General features: G+C 48.7%; 2 protein-coding genes across 3 annotated transcripts in view; one reads left to right on the top strand and one right to left on the bottom strand.

Moving 5' to 3' along the window:
* LOC113425376 (uncharacterized) overlaps positions 1–13,200 on the top strand; it is a 51,855-nt gene that overhangs the window by 23,456 nt on the left and 15,199 nt on the right. The window contains exon 1 of one of the 2 annotated variants that reach the window (XM_087953524.1): positions 12,348–12,445. The exons of the other annotated variant lie outside the window; for it this stretch is intronic. The gene's annotated coding sequence lies outside the window, so the exon portion shown is untranslated. Of the gene's footprint in view, positions 1–12,347; positions 12,446–13,200 lie in introns of those variants that run through there. 2 annotated transcript variants of the gene reach the window in all.
* PFDN6 (prefoldin subunit 6) lies at positions 2,161–6,246 on the bottom strand. Its single transcript, XM_026687515.2, has 5 exons — positions 6,088–6,246; positions 3,622–3,745; positions 2,720–2,790; positions 2,505–2,629; positions 2,161–2,376 (listed from the first exon to the last, which is right to left on the bottom strand). The coding sequence occupies exons 2-5, from the start codon at positions 3,683–3,685 to the stop codon at positions 2,256–2,258; spliced, it is 381 nt and encodes a 126-aa protein (XP_026543300.1). The 5' UTR covers positions 3,686–3,745; positions 6,088–6,246; the 3' UTR covers positions 2,161–2,255.

Raw genomic sequence — 13,200 nt, 5'->3', positions numbered from 1 at the left:
TGAAATTTTGGCCGAATACCGGTTTTCAATACAATATATTCGCATGAAAATGACTGTCAGATCGTCTGAAAACCTCTGAAAAACGACGCGATACACAAGCTGAAGCCTTCTGACTGAACAGCGCTGTGTAATATAAGCAGATGTTAACCCGGATGTAAACATCTCAGTATTGGATTGTTTTCTCGCCAGTCGGCGCACGGCGTCATGGAAAATCCCGGATGTGCGACCGAGAGAATACGCCTGTGGTACATATAAGCTAGCTAAACGCATTTTGCGTGTACTCTGCATGCATGGTAAGGCAGCTATGTGTAATGTGTATGTGTATACTTGACAGACTTGATCTTATAGTTTGTTTTTTTACCTTTTTCTTTCTTCACATTACTACATTAGAAGTACTCTTTGTTTTCATGTAATTATTGGGATAATTCCTCTCTTTTTGAAAAGATGGTTATTGAGCATTCAGTTTTCATAAGGATTCATATATATAAAATTGCTATTTTTGTGTCATTTTATTTATTTAGTGATTATATTTTTTCAATCGGGGGGGGGAAATCCCCCTAAAAACCCTCATGCCCTAGCTCCCCCCTCCTCAGGATCGCTGCATTTGGCCCTGAGCTTTCCAAACGGTAGAGCGGTTATTTGAAGTGAGCTGCCTAGCCTGGATGCAAGTAAAGAAACGCAGAAATTCCCATGATGTCATGTCACGTTGTCGAATAAAGACTATTTTTTATGATTTGATTATTTAAAAACAGTTAAAAAAACAAAAAACAATATATCCTCATGTTATATTGCATAAAAAAATGTGGCCGGAAAATTTGGCCGTGAGAGAAAATAATTTGGCCAAATTTTGACTTGCGTTTGGCCACAGAGCCAAGCTGCGATCTGGCAACCCTGGTGCAGTTATCCTGCGGGAGCGCTTCCGACTTGCTGCTGATGGAAGGGTGGAAGCGCCGAGTTGGAGCCTTCCTCCCACAGCCTTGAACCGGCACCTGCCTTTCACCCTTTTTTCTCGGAAGCAAAATCAGCGTCTCCTTGTCCCTCTGTAACTCATGGTTTCCTTCTGCCCTTGGTTTTAAAAGAAGCCACTCCTTGATCTCTGGGTGACTGAGTGGTACTCGTTAAAATACACGTACAACTAAGGGCCAAATGTATACTTGCAGCACTTTTGGGTTTTCTTCTTTTATCCTTTATTGCTCTAGAGCAAATAAAAGCCGTAGGGGTTGACTCCAAAAAAGAGCAACGGAGATGAAGCTCCTATGGAACCAAAGCTGGGTGAAAGGATGGAGAAACGTCGGGGGATCCAAAGCAGGGGAGATTGGCGCTTTCTTGGATCAGATCACCTCTCAGGAATGGCGGGAAAGGAAATCCCAGAATGGCTGGTTAGTATATGCAGAGAACCAGGATCTGGTGGTCTCCAGGCTTGGCTAAGTGCTTCAACCCAACTGGTGGCAGGACACAGAAGTCTCACCGTGGGGAGATGGAACATTGAAACAATGGAGGGGGTGTATCTTCAGAAGGGGGAAGAGTACAGTTAGTCCTCGACTTATAACAGATTAGTGACCGTTCAAAGTTACGGCACCGAAAAACGTGGCTTGAAGGCCGGCCCAACATGGGGGGAGTAACGCATGCATGCATGCACACCTCCATTTGTGTGCGTGCACACCCTGTACTTGTGTGAATAGAGCTTAGCGTGCAAGCGCCCTCCACTCGCGCGAGTAGAGGTTCATGCGCCAGCCCAAACACTTCTCCACTTTTGCCCACAATGTTCCGTTCATGAGTCTAGGGCCGCCCACGCCTGTCGCTCATACAAATGGAGCTGTACCCACATGCGTGCGCCTGCTACTAACATACCACTCCACACTGGGCCAAGCTGGAAAGGTTGGGTACCGCTGAATTAGAGGTTCTAGGAGGAATACGGTCTGTACCCCAGTCAGGCAAAGGGGTTCCTTTCACAGATGCACATGTTTTGTCCCTCCTTGTCTGAAGTCAGGGAAACTTTGCCTTCACGTCTGGAAGATTCGCCATGTCTTTCTCATGTGGCTGAGCTCACTTATCCAAGCACCTCAGCTGCGTCCGCCTTTGGATGACTTCCTCTCACTGGGCATCTTCCTCTGGGAATTCTGGGTCCCCCAAGCCCCAGTGAAAGAGAGGAGACGCATAAAAGGTCCAACAGAATTTTATTTGAAGGGATCCAAAAAGGCCCAAATGGCAGGCCTGGGGGCTGGCTGGCCCACTCCTCCCTCTGCACTGCCCCTTCAAGTTTTGACGGACACCTTGCCCTGGGTCCGCTGGAACTCCTGCTGCAGCCGGCCCAGGGCATCCCGATGCTGCTCCGACTTCCGCTCATAGTCCTGAATCTGAGCCTCGTAGCGTTTGCTGGGGAGAGAGGATCAAACCGGTGAGCAGCTGAGCACAGGGAGAAGCCCCAGAAGAGCTGTGGGGACTCCCAAGATAGACTGCCTCAGGAGCTGGAGGCCTCACCCAGGAACCCCCGGTCTACTCACATCTCCCCTGTGATGTACTCCAGCCTCTTTCCCACGGTTGCTTTGGCTTCCTCCGTGTCCTGCTTCACCAGCACCGGCCCAATGAGCTTGTAGACAGAGTTAGAGGGGTCCAGCAGGTCCAATTCCTAGAGGGGAGGGGAGGAGGAGGGCTGTTGCTGAAAGGAAGCCCAGGGAAGGCGGGGGGGGGTAGGTGGGGGAACCAGGCCTGACCTCACCTCCTTCACCACATGGTTCTCCGTCAACTGAGCTTCCAGCTTCTGACGGGCTGTCATGCATTTGCTCATATCTGCAAGGAGGGGAAGAGACACACACACACACACACCCTTGTGGTTAGAGTCCTTTACCTGGAATCTTCTTGACTTCCTCAGCCTGTTTCCAGCAGCCTCTCAGGTCCAGAGGGGAGGGAATCAGGAGAGAGATGGGTTCTGTGCCCCCACCCCCAAAACTGCTGAAAGGCTCAGCCTCTCAGATGGAGAAGAGCACTTGGGGCCCCTCTGAGGCCATCCGCATCTTTGCGAACCCCTCCAACATAGTCAGCAGGGGGACCCTTCTGTGGGGGAGTCACAACGCTGCTTCCTTCTGTCTTCTGCAACCGGCTCTCCAGGAATGCAAGATAGGCTCTGGCTGGTTTGGGGGAAGCCACCCTGAAGGTTTTGAAAGAAGGAGTAGAACCATGCTCCAGCGCCCTGAGAGGCGGGCGCTGAAGGGCGAAGATACCATGGGGAGATGAGGGCGAGAAGGCGCTAGCGGGCATCCAGATAGCCTCACCAGCCATTATAGACCCACCTTAACAAGTTGTGAGTAGATGTTTGGTGGGTCACACCAAGTGTGGGACTACGGCTCCTATTGTTTTCCTGCAGCCAGGCTGGTGGGATGCTGGCTGGGGAAGATGGGAGGTGTAGTTCAACACATCTGCCCGGGCAACCGACTTGGGAATGTGTTTTAAAAAACTGGGCTTCTGAAATGGCTGCCACCTCCAGAGAGCAGGGTCCTGCAGAATGGCCTTGAACGAACTGCCTCCTTCCAGGAGCGACTGGGAGCAATGGAAAGACGGCGCAGGGGACGGTCCTGGGACCCTTCCCCCCTCCTCCCCCGCAGGGTCCGGGGGAGTTCTGACCTTTCTGCAGCTGCTGATATTTGTCTAGCTCCCCCTGTAGCTTCTTCTGTAGAGCTTCACCCATTGTGTGTGTGTGTCTCTCTCTCCTTGCACGTGCCAAAGCCCCTCTGGTTTCTCTCCCACACTGGAACAAAGAATAGAAGAACGTCAATCATCTGATTACACTGAATATTACATCCAGAGGTGCCTCTTTCCCAGCAGTTTCCCAGTAGATTGTCCTCAACTTACAACAGTTCGTTTGGTGACCGTTCAGGGGGTTACAACAGCACTGAAAAAGTGACTTATGACCGATGCAGCATCCCCGTGGTCACGTGGCTTACATTCGGATGCTTGACAAATGGTTCACATTTATGACGGTCCCAGCGTCTGTCGGGATCCCCACCTCACTCCACCCCATCAAAACTGATGGAGTTTCTTAGATGAGAAATGAAATATCACGCAATTTCCCTCTTTAGTGACCTTCTGACAAGCAAAGCCAATGGGAAAGCCAGATTCGCTTAACTGGCCCATGTTTACTCACTTAACAACTGTGGCAAGGAAAGCCGTAACAATGGGACAAAACTCACTTCACAAATTTCTCACTTAACGTAAATTTTGGGTTCAATTGCGGTTGTTAGGTTGAGCACTACCTGTGTATGTATGTATGTGTTAATGTGTGTCCAAATGGCCCTCATTCAGATAACATATAATCAGAGTTGGAAGGGACCTTGTAGGTCATCTAGTCCAACCCCTTGCCCAAGCAGGAGATCCTACACCTGTAATGGCGAACCTATGGCACGCGTGCCATAGGTGGCACGCAGAGCCATTTGTGCCGGCACGTGGGCTGCAGGCAAACTTACCTTACTGCATATGCGCACACCTCACAGCTGATTTTTGGCTGGTTTGAGGCCTTTTTCGGCCTCCCAGAGACTTCAGGAAGGCTTCTGCAGGCCGAAAACTAGCCCCGTTTTGTCACTTCCTGTTTTTCCGGAAATACTGGAAGTGACCAAACGGGCTTAGTTTTCGGCCTGAAAAGCCTGCAGAAGCCTTCCTGAAGCCTCTGGGAGGCCGTAAAAGGCCTCAAACTGCCCAAAAATCAGCTGTGAAGCACAATGCAGACGGGGGGAGGGTAGCTGGGTGGGTGGGACTGCGCGTGCATGTGTAGAGGGCATGGGGGGCGTGCATTGCCTTCTGGGTGCTGTTAGATAGGGCCCAGTGTTCTAGTCTGTCAAGATCCATCTGGATCTTGAGCCTATCTTCTTGGGTGTTAGCTATTCCTGCCAGCTTAGTATCATCTGCCAATTTGGTAAGTCCCCCTTCTATTCCCTCATCTAAGTCGTTAATGAAGATATTGAAGAGTCCTGGGCCTAAGACAGAACCTTGTGGCACCCCACTGCTTACTTCCCTCCATGTAGACTTAGACCCATTAAGGACTACTCGTTGAGTACGGTTTGCCAGCCAGTTGAGTATGTGTAGATAGATAATAGATATGGATAGATGGATGATAGGTAGATAGGTATAGAGATAATAGGATTGTCAGGAAAGTAGAGATTTATATTAATATTTATATCTATATTTATAATATTCATTTAGTTATATTTATATTGTGTAATTATTAAAGTTAATATATTTAGAAGTAAGAAGAGATAAAGGAATACTTAGATAAAATCTTACACTTTTTCTCTTTTTAAATATTATAGAATAAAGTGCATCTATTTATATAGATTTATACCTGATTTGCTTTAGATATAGCTTGGTGCTAACTTTATACTTTTTGATTTACCGACCTATATATTTGAATTACTTATTTTATTAATATTATTAATGGATTATTGACTATTATTAATATGGCTATTAACTGTCAAGTATTAACTGTATTGATTGTACTGTCAAGAAAACGATGATGAAATGTATCAACCTACTTTCTTTTTATAACATATATTTGTATATATTTGAATATGTTAATTTTCAATAGTTTTTTTAAAATTAAAAAAAAAACGATGAATAGGGATGGAGATAATCTAGATAATAGATACATAGGTAAATCAGCACTTGTGTATGTGTATAATAAATCAAAATGATAAATAAATTCCATGTGGATTTTTCTGAATCTCTGCCTCTGGAGAGGCCACAAGTATTGCTGAGCCTCCAGAGGGGAATGGGCCCATGGTGCACAGCCCGGGAGACGATGCAGCCCCTAAAGGGCAACTCCCCTCCTGCCCCCCACCCCGGCCAAGTGCCTGCGTTTCTTGGGGAGGATGGGAGTTGTAGTCTTTCTACCAGCCGAGGCAGATGGAACTCAGCCGGCCAGGATGATGGGAGATGTAGCCCGTTAACGGTCGCCCGCCCGCCCCCGCCTGGGGATAACGGACCCTGTAGTCCGGCAGCTGGACGAGGGCCCCCCTCAAAGTCCTTCTGAGGGTTCAAAGTCCTTCTGAGGGGAGGGAAGCCCCGTTTGGCCGGGGACGATGGGGACAGCAGTCTCACCTCAGAACCGCGCGACGCCCGCCAACCGCCCAGTCCCCGCGGATACCGGTCGCCGCTCTCGCCTCGCGGGAAGGGAGGGGCGGGGAAACACACACTCAGCAAACCGGAAGCCGAGGGCGCCGCTCCGGATCCACTTCCGCCCGGTCTCAAAATGGCGTCCGCCGCGGGGCGCGCAATGGATTATCGCGTAGGCGGGCCCGCGGCTACGCGGCTACGTGACCTGGCGGCCCCGCCCTCTCAGAGACCGCGAGCCTTTCAAATGTTTTTTGTTTTGTTTTTTTTGCAAAGAGCCCTATTTCCATTTTCGTTTTTATTTTTATTTTTTTTCTGGATGGGGAAGAAGTTGGAGGCTTTGAAAGCGATGGAAGCCTTCTATTCTATTCTATTCTCTATTCTATTCTATTCTATTTCTATTCTATTCTATTCTATTCTATTCTCCCACTTTCTCTGCTTCTCTCTCTGCCATGAACCTCTACAAGGTGAAGTCAAGAGAGACTCTGCCTGGAGACCGGTGACACTACAGAAGGGACAATTCCAATTGGTCCCTCTGCTTCTCCTGCCAATTTTGAGAAGGGAAACAAAAACACTTCCTCCACCCCCCAATTCAGACCCACCAACTCTACCTCTGGGATGGAATGCATCCCGTATGGTCTCCCCCTACACCCCCCCCCCCAGGAAGATAGAGAGTGAACCCCCTCTTCTTTGGATGTGGCCAAAGTGGGGAAGGGTGACATGGCAAAGTAACTCTGGGACTGTCTTGCAAGCCATCCCACGCAGCTGGGCTAGAGTCGGACCTTCTGGGTCCTGAATTAAACCCGGGACTGGACTCCTCGAAGTTTGTTGCATTAAAACAGGGTAAAGCCCCCAAAATTATTTGTTCATGTTGTAATGGCTGGGACCAATGGACCCTGGAGTCCATTATGATGGCCTCCTTCCTCCTCCTTCCCCTTCCCCCTCTTCATCCTTGCCCCTCCTTCTCCACCACCTTCTCCTCCTCTTTTCCCTCCTGCTCCACCTCTCCTCCTCCTCCTCTTCCTCCTCCTCCTCCTCCTCCTCCTCCTCCCTCAGGCAAAAGAGACCATCCTCCCCCAGCCTCTCATTGTAAGTTTCTGGCCTCCTTTGCCCAGCAGTGGGATCCTATCTGTTCCACTACTGGTTTAACCGGTAACAGATAATTGGAGTTGGAAGGGACCTTGTAGGTCATCTAGTCCAACCCCCCGCTCAAGCAGGAGACCCTACACTATTTCTGACAGATGGCAGTCCAATCTCTTCTTGAAGGTCTCAAGTGATGGTGCTCCCACAACTTCCGAGGGCAACTTCTGTTCCATTATTTGATTGTTCTCACTGTCAGAAAGTTTCTCCTTATTTCCAGGCTAAATTTCTCCTTGTTCAGTTTCCATCCATTTTTCCTTGTCTGGCCTACAGGCGCTTTAGAAAATAGCTTGACCCCCCTTCCTCCTCTCTGTGGCAGACCCTCAAATATTGGGACACTGTCTCCCCTGGTCCTTCTCTTCACTAGACTAGCCATGCCCAGTTCCTGTAAACGTTCTTCATATGTTTGAGTCTCCAGTTCCCTAATCATCCTGGTTGCTCCTCTCTGTACTTTTTCTAGAGTCTCAACCTCTTTTTTATAGTGTGGTGACCAAAACTGGATGCAGTAGTCTAGGTGTGGTCTTACTAAGGCTTTATAGAGAGGTATCAATACCTCACTTGATCTTGATTGTATCCCTCTGTTAATGTAACTTAGGATTGCATTTGGCTGCTGCTGCACACGGCGTGCTCCTATTTAGCTGGTTGTCCACTAAAACTCCAAGATCCCTCTCACAGTTACTGCTATTAAGCCTGGTTTCACCCAGTTTATATGTGTACTTTAGGTTTTTCTTGGTTTGGTGATTGCGTGTGTGCGTGTGTGCGTGCACACCTAATGCATGTGCACCTAATGCACGTGTGCAGCTTTCCCCACACCAAGCAAAGGAGTAAATTGCAGGGGCAGGTGGGCTGATCCTGCCCTTTTCTCTTTTTTCTCCTCGCATCTTTTCCTCCTCTCAGCTGATCGTCAGAGGGTTTTTTTCACTACCGCCAAACTGGGTCGAACCGGTAGCATACCACCACTGCCTCTGCCCCTTCCCAGCCCTTCTGCCTCTTTTTCCCATTGGGAAAAAGCCACAGTCTGATCTGTGGAGTCCCTTTGTGGATGCAGCCCAAGATCGTGTTGGCTCTGTTGGCCACTGAAGCAAACAGTCTGCTCAGGTGTCTCTGGACTCCATTATGATGGCCTTCCTCCTCCTCCTCCTCTTCCTCCCTCGCTCCCCCCTGCAATCCATTTCTTGTATCAGGAGAAGACCGACTGTCTTTTCTCCCTTGATGGGACGCACCGGGTACGTTACTTGGACAGGTACTTCTACGACCGGCGGGCGTTTGTCCGCTTCGACAGCCACCTCGGGAAACACGTGGCCATCACAGAGTTGGGGCAGCCGGAGGCTAAGGAGTGGAACAGCAACAAGGTCATTCTGATGATGAAGAGCTTTCAAGAAGAGACGGTGGTATAGGATCTCCTGCTTGAGCAAGGGATTGGACTAGATGACCTACAAGGTCCCTTCCAACTCTGTTATTCTAGTCTAGTCTAAGAATCAAAATCACGTGAAGTATTAGTACCACTTTATAAAGCCTTAGTAAGGGCACACCTGGAATCCTGCATCCAGTTTTGGTCACCACAAAGAGATCTTGGAAAAAGTTCAGAGAAGAGCAACTAGGGTGATTAAAGTCCTGGAGACTAAAACATATGAAGAACGGTTGCAGGATTTGGGTATAGCCAGTCTAGAGAAAAGAAGGGGTAGGGGGACATGATAGCAATATTCCAATATTTGAGGGGCTGCCACAAAGAGGAGGGGGTCATCTTATGTACCAAAAGCTGAAGACAGCTGGTTATTTGCATCCTTTTAGAGAGTCCTTGAGGCCACTTGGAAGTTCGTCTGTGTCCTCAGGGTCACCTGAGTGGTGCAGATGGATGTGGAGCCTTCTTGGAACTGCTGAAAGGACTGTGTTGTAGACTGGAAATGGATGAAAAATTGAAAATTGAACAGCCCTCTCTCAACAGAGGGGAAGGGATATGACATCATCCATCTCCAGTCTATAACACAGCCCTTGCAGCAGTTCCACAAAGGCTCCACACCAAGTGGTGGGATTCAAAAAGTTTTACCACCGGTTGGGTGGGTGTGGCTTGGTAGTGTGCTTTGTGTGCGTGCACACTTTGTGTGCATGTGTGCATGCATGCGCCAAATGCACACATTGCGCAAGCGCAGAGGCATTCCAACTCACCTCCTGCAAGCCTGCACTCTCCCGGTCGCTTCAGCAGCTGCTGCGTGGCACTCTGCTGTGCCGCACAAAGCAGCTGCGCTTCAAAAGCAGAGGATAAAGGTGAGTATGGGTGCCCAGGTGGGCGGGTGGACCCAACAGCAGAGCGGCGGAGAGAACCGGTTTGGTCTCTGCTGCTCCTCACCGCTACCGGCTCAGCAGAACCGGGCCGAATCGGTAGAATACCACCACTGCTCCACACCAAAATGCACCACTCACGTGACCCTGAGGACACAGATAAATCTCCAAGTGGCCTCAATGACTGTCTAAAAAAAATTCAAATGGCCAGCTGTCTGCACGGAGTATCAAACCTTTCATTCCCCACCATCCAGTTAGAGTTGAAGAAGCTCCTTCGATAAGAAGCTGTAAGGCTTTAGGGGTGTGCTTAAGTCAATGATAGATCCAAAGAAGTGTTTAAGCAGAGCCTTGGAATAGTAACAGCTTTTATTTTGATCAAAGCAAAGAGTTGAGTAGACTGTCCCTCCACATACAAGCAAAGAGCATGCAAGGGAAAAGCCGCACTTTGGGAAAAGTATGGCGACCTTTTATACCTTCAGAGACATCAGCTTGGTACCCAACTCCGTCCTCCTGGTTTAGGCCTTCATTATCCTCAAAGCCATTACTTATGGCCCTGCGCAAGATGGATGCTTCCCTCATCAATCTGACCTCATTCCTGTGTCAACTCATAAAACATTCCTATGCCTGTTTTAGTAGTTGCCATAAAAAAGGGGGTGGGGAGGAAAGAAATCTGGAAGAGCAGTGCAGCAAAGCGAAAGTACATTCCAACTCTTATCTTTAAAAGATTGTAACTAAACCAGAGTTTTTGCCTGTGAATATATGTATTTAATTGGAGAACTTGAATGTTGACACCCAGCCCCACCCAGGCGGGGAGGGGGGAAACAGGGTCACAGGTGACTGTAAATTATGTATGCCAGAATTGGCTTCATACAGGGCAGTGTCAGTATGTCGCCTCAATTAAATCCTTTGAAATTTGGCTCGAGAATCATGATTTAATTAGAGCGATTGCTGGAATCCTGACACCTTGAGTATCCTTTTGTTCTCATCTATCTTACCTGCTACTGGGCCCGTTGGAGCTGCAGGGAACGGGGTTGGGTGATTAACACAGGTCAAAAGTGTAAGCCGGAGCTGGGGTCAAAAGTGTAGCAGGGCACCCCATTGTCAGCCCTGGAGTAGGTATAGATGGCTGAGGTCTCGAAGAGCGAGGACTCAGATGAGTGATGCAGGGATGGGGCCAGGACCATCAGGGAGTGGAATGCTGCCTTTGGAGATTGTGGAGGCTGGCAGCAGTGAGGAGCCTGGGCCCAGTGTGCGTGCGCGCATGGCTGCTAGAAGAAAAGAGCAGCACAGGCGACTCGGGAGTAAGACTGGAAGGTAATGGCCCCTTCCTGAGAAGATAAAAGCCAGCTGAGAAACTGCAGTTCTTTGCAGAAGGCAAAGAAGTTTGATACTCGAGCCTGGTGGATGTTAGAATATGTGAGTTGGTATTTGGAGATTCTTTGATTTATTGTTTAAGAACTTTATCTGTTGTTCTTGGCAGACTTGCGAAAACTTGGCAAGGCTCTTCCTTATTGGAGCTAATTAGTTGGAAGCAGCCTTTTTATCTGTGAAGAAACAGGATTCGTAAATGAAACAGTAAAAGGTTGTGCTGGTATCTTTGTCTTGTGTTTATTCTCGTGGAACCAGGTTTGGGTCAGAACGTCTTGGCAGCTTCTCCTAATGTCCGAATTATTTAGCATGACAACTGGACAGCGTGACCTGCCAAATATATGACCTGCCACAATGTGCAAAAAAATCTTGTTATTGTAAATATAGAGAATATCTTACATAACATAATATCTTAATATTCCAGTAAAGTGTCTTAGGTTACACAGAGGCTAAAGGTGGCATTACCGTGGCTCTATCTTTTTACAGGAATAATCTTACATATGTAATCCTACTTATCACACCATGTTACACCTTCAGGGGGAAAACTGGGAGGGGAAGGAAGTCCCCTGAGACATTCTGGAATGACATCAATCGAGCCTACCTGTGCATGAATAGGAAAACGATTTTGGCACTTTGCTTCTTTCCTGTGAAAATCTATCCAAAGCAGGCTCCTCCTTTGGCTTTGCTCCCTTTGCAGGAGATTCTCTCAAAGTTTCTTGGGTTCCGTGGACTTTTGTTGGGTCTCCGGGGAAGAGACGGGACCCTCTGTAGCTTCAGCTCCCACAAGGGAAATTCACTTTTCCTTCCTGGGAACCCTTTCACTTTTCCCGGGTCTGTTTTAAGCTTTGATAGTGTGAGTCTTTCTGTCCGCTCCCTCCCTCCTTCTCTCACTCTGAGTGTGTGTGTGTGTGAGAGAGAGACAGAAAGAGAGACACAGACACAGAAAGAGACACACAGAGAGACAGAGACACACAGAGACAGAAAGAGAGAGAGGCAGAGAGACAGACAGAGAGACAGAGACAGAGATGCACAGAAACACAGAGAGACAAGAGACAGAAAAAGACAGACACAGATAGAGACAGACAGAAGACACACACACACACACACACACAGAGAGAGAGAGAGAGAGAGAGAGACAGGGAGAGACAGACAGGAGAGACACAGAGAGAGACAGAGAGAGACACACACAGAGAGACAGAGAGTCGATGGGCTCTGACGGAATCCCCTCCGGGTAACTTTCTGCCAGTCGCCTTTTGCACCAGGACCCGGGGAGGCCCACGATCTCCGCCTGGCTTCTCCCGGATGCCGCTTGCAGAGCTCGCTCCCCAGGGCAGGTGCAGCTCCGGGCAGAGGCTGCCCAGCATAGTCTTCAAAGCTGCTCCCACGGCCGCAATTTCTTCCCAGTGGCCAGCAGAGGTCGCTCTCTTGGCTGCTGACTAAGGCCATTGCACATGCTCCACTATGTCTGAATAGTCAGCTAATTCCAGCTGAGAGTTGCTCTCTGGGAATCTGGTGGTGGCGGGAAAGAGGGTTTCCCGCGACTCAGATCCTCCCCAGGGTAGGCAACGTGGCTTGAAGAGAGCGAGAAAACCTCCCCATAACTACTCTGGGCAGTGCATGGGGGCAGATCCAAGAATGGGGCAGCGGGGAGGAGAGAAAGAAACCTAAATGAATCCCCTACTCACATCTCCTTCAGATTCAGATTCCGGGGCTGCAAGGATCTTTGGAGAGCCGGGAGAGCCAGCAGTCTCCAGGTGCCAGTGGTTGGAAGATCCCTTCTGAGACTGGCAGAGGAGAAGAGGCAGGAAGGGCCCCAGAACAGAGAAGCTTCTGTGGAAAGTTAGCACACCCACCCCTCTCCTAGAAGAATGAAATATTCAGATAACAGATAATCAGAGTTGGAAGGGACCTTATAGGTCATCAAGTCCACACACACTCCCGCCCAAGCAGGAGACCTACACACATTTCTGACAAATGGCAGTCCAATCTCTTCTTGAAAGTCTCAAGTGATGGCGCTCCCACAACTTCCAAGGGCAACTTCTGTTCCATGGGTTGATTGTTCTCAGTAGGAACATTCTAGGAAATATTAAAAAGGCAGAATATAATATTTGCCTGGATGAGAAAAGGAGAAACATGTCTTTAAAGACAAAGCAGCTCCCTGCAGCTCCCTGCACCAGGATGATGGGATCAGGGCATGATAGGATTAGCCATCTACCTGTAGGAAGTTAGCACCTACCCCTCTCCTAGAAAAATGAAATATCCTAGGAAATATTAAAAAGGCAGAATATTTCCCCTAAAAAGAAAAGCAGAAAC

This window comes from Notechis scutatus, chromosome 2 (assembly GCF_049901735.1).
Source record: "Notechis scutatus isolate UNSWTSFEM ecotype Mainland chromosome 2, rNotScu1.2, whole genome shotgun sequence".
NCBI classification, from domain to species: domain Eukaryota; kingdom Metazoa; phylum Chordata; class Lepidosauria; order Squamata; family Elapidae; genus Notechis; species Notechis scutatus.
The sequence above is the reverse complement of the archived record's forward strand: the minus strand, read 5'-3'. Positions and strand labels throughout refer to the sequence as shown.

Bases quoted from the DNA above. Each gene is read 5' to 3' on its own strand.
- PFDN6 (XM_026687515.2), bottom strand. From the start codon at position 3,685: ATGGGTGAAGCTCTACAGAAGAAGCTACAGGGGGAGCTAGACAAATAT. The intron at 2,791-3,621 runs GTCAGAACTCCC...CCCTCCTTGCAG, and splicing joins ATATCAGCAGCTGCAGAAAG to ATATGAGCAAATGCATGACA. The intron at 2,630-2,719 runs GTGAGGTCAGGC...CCTCCCCTCTAG, and splicing joins AGAACCATGTGGTGAAGGAG to GAATTGGACCTGCTGGACCC.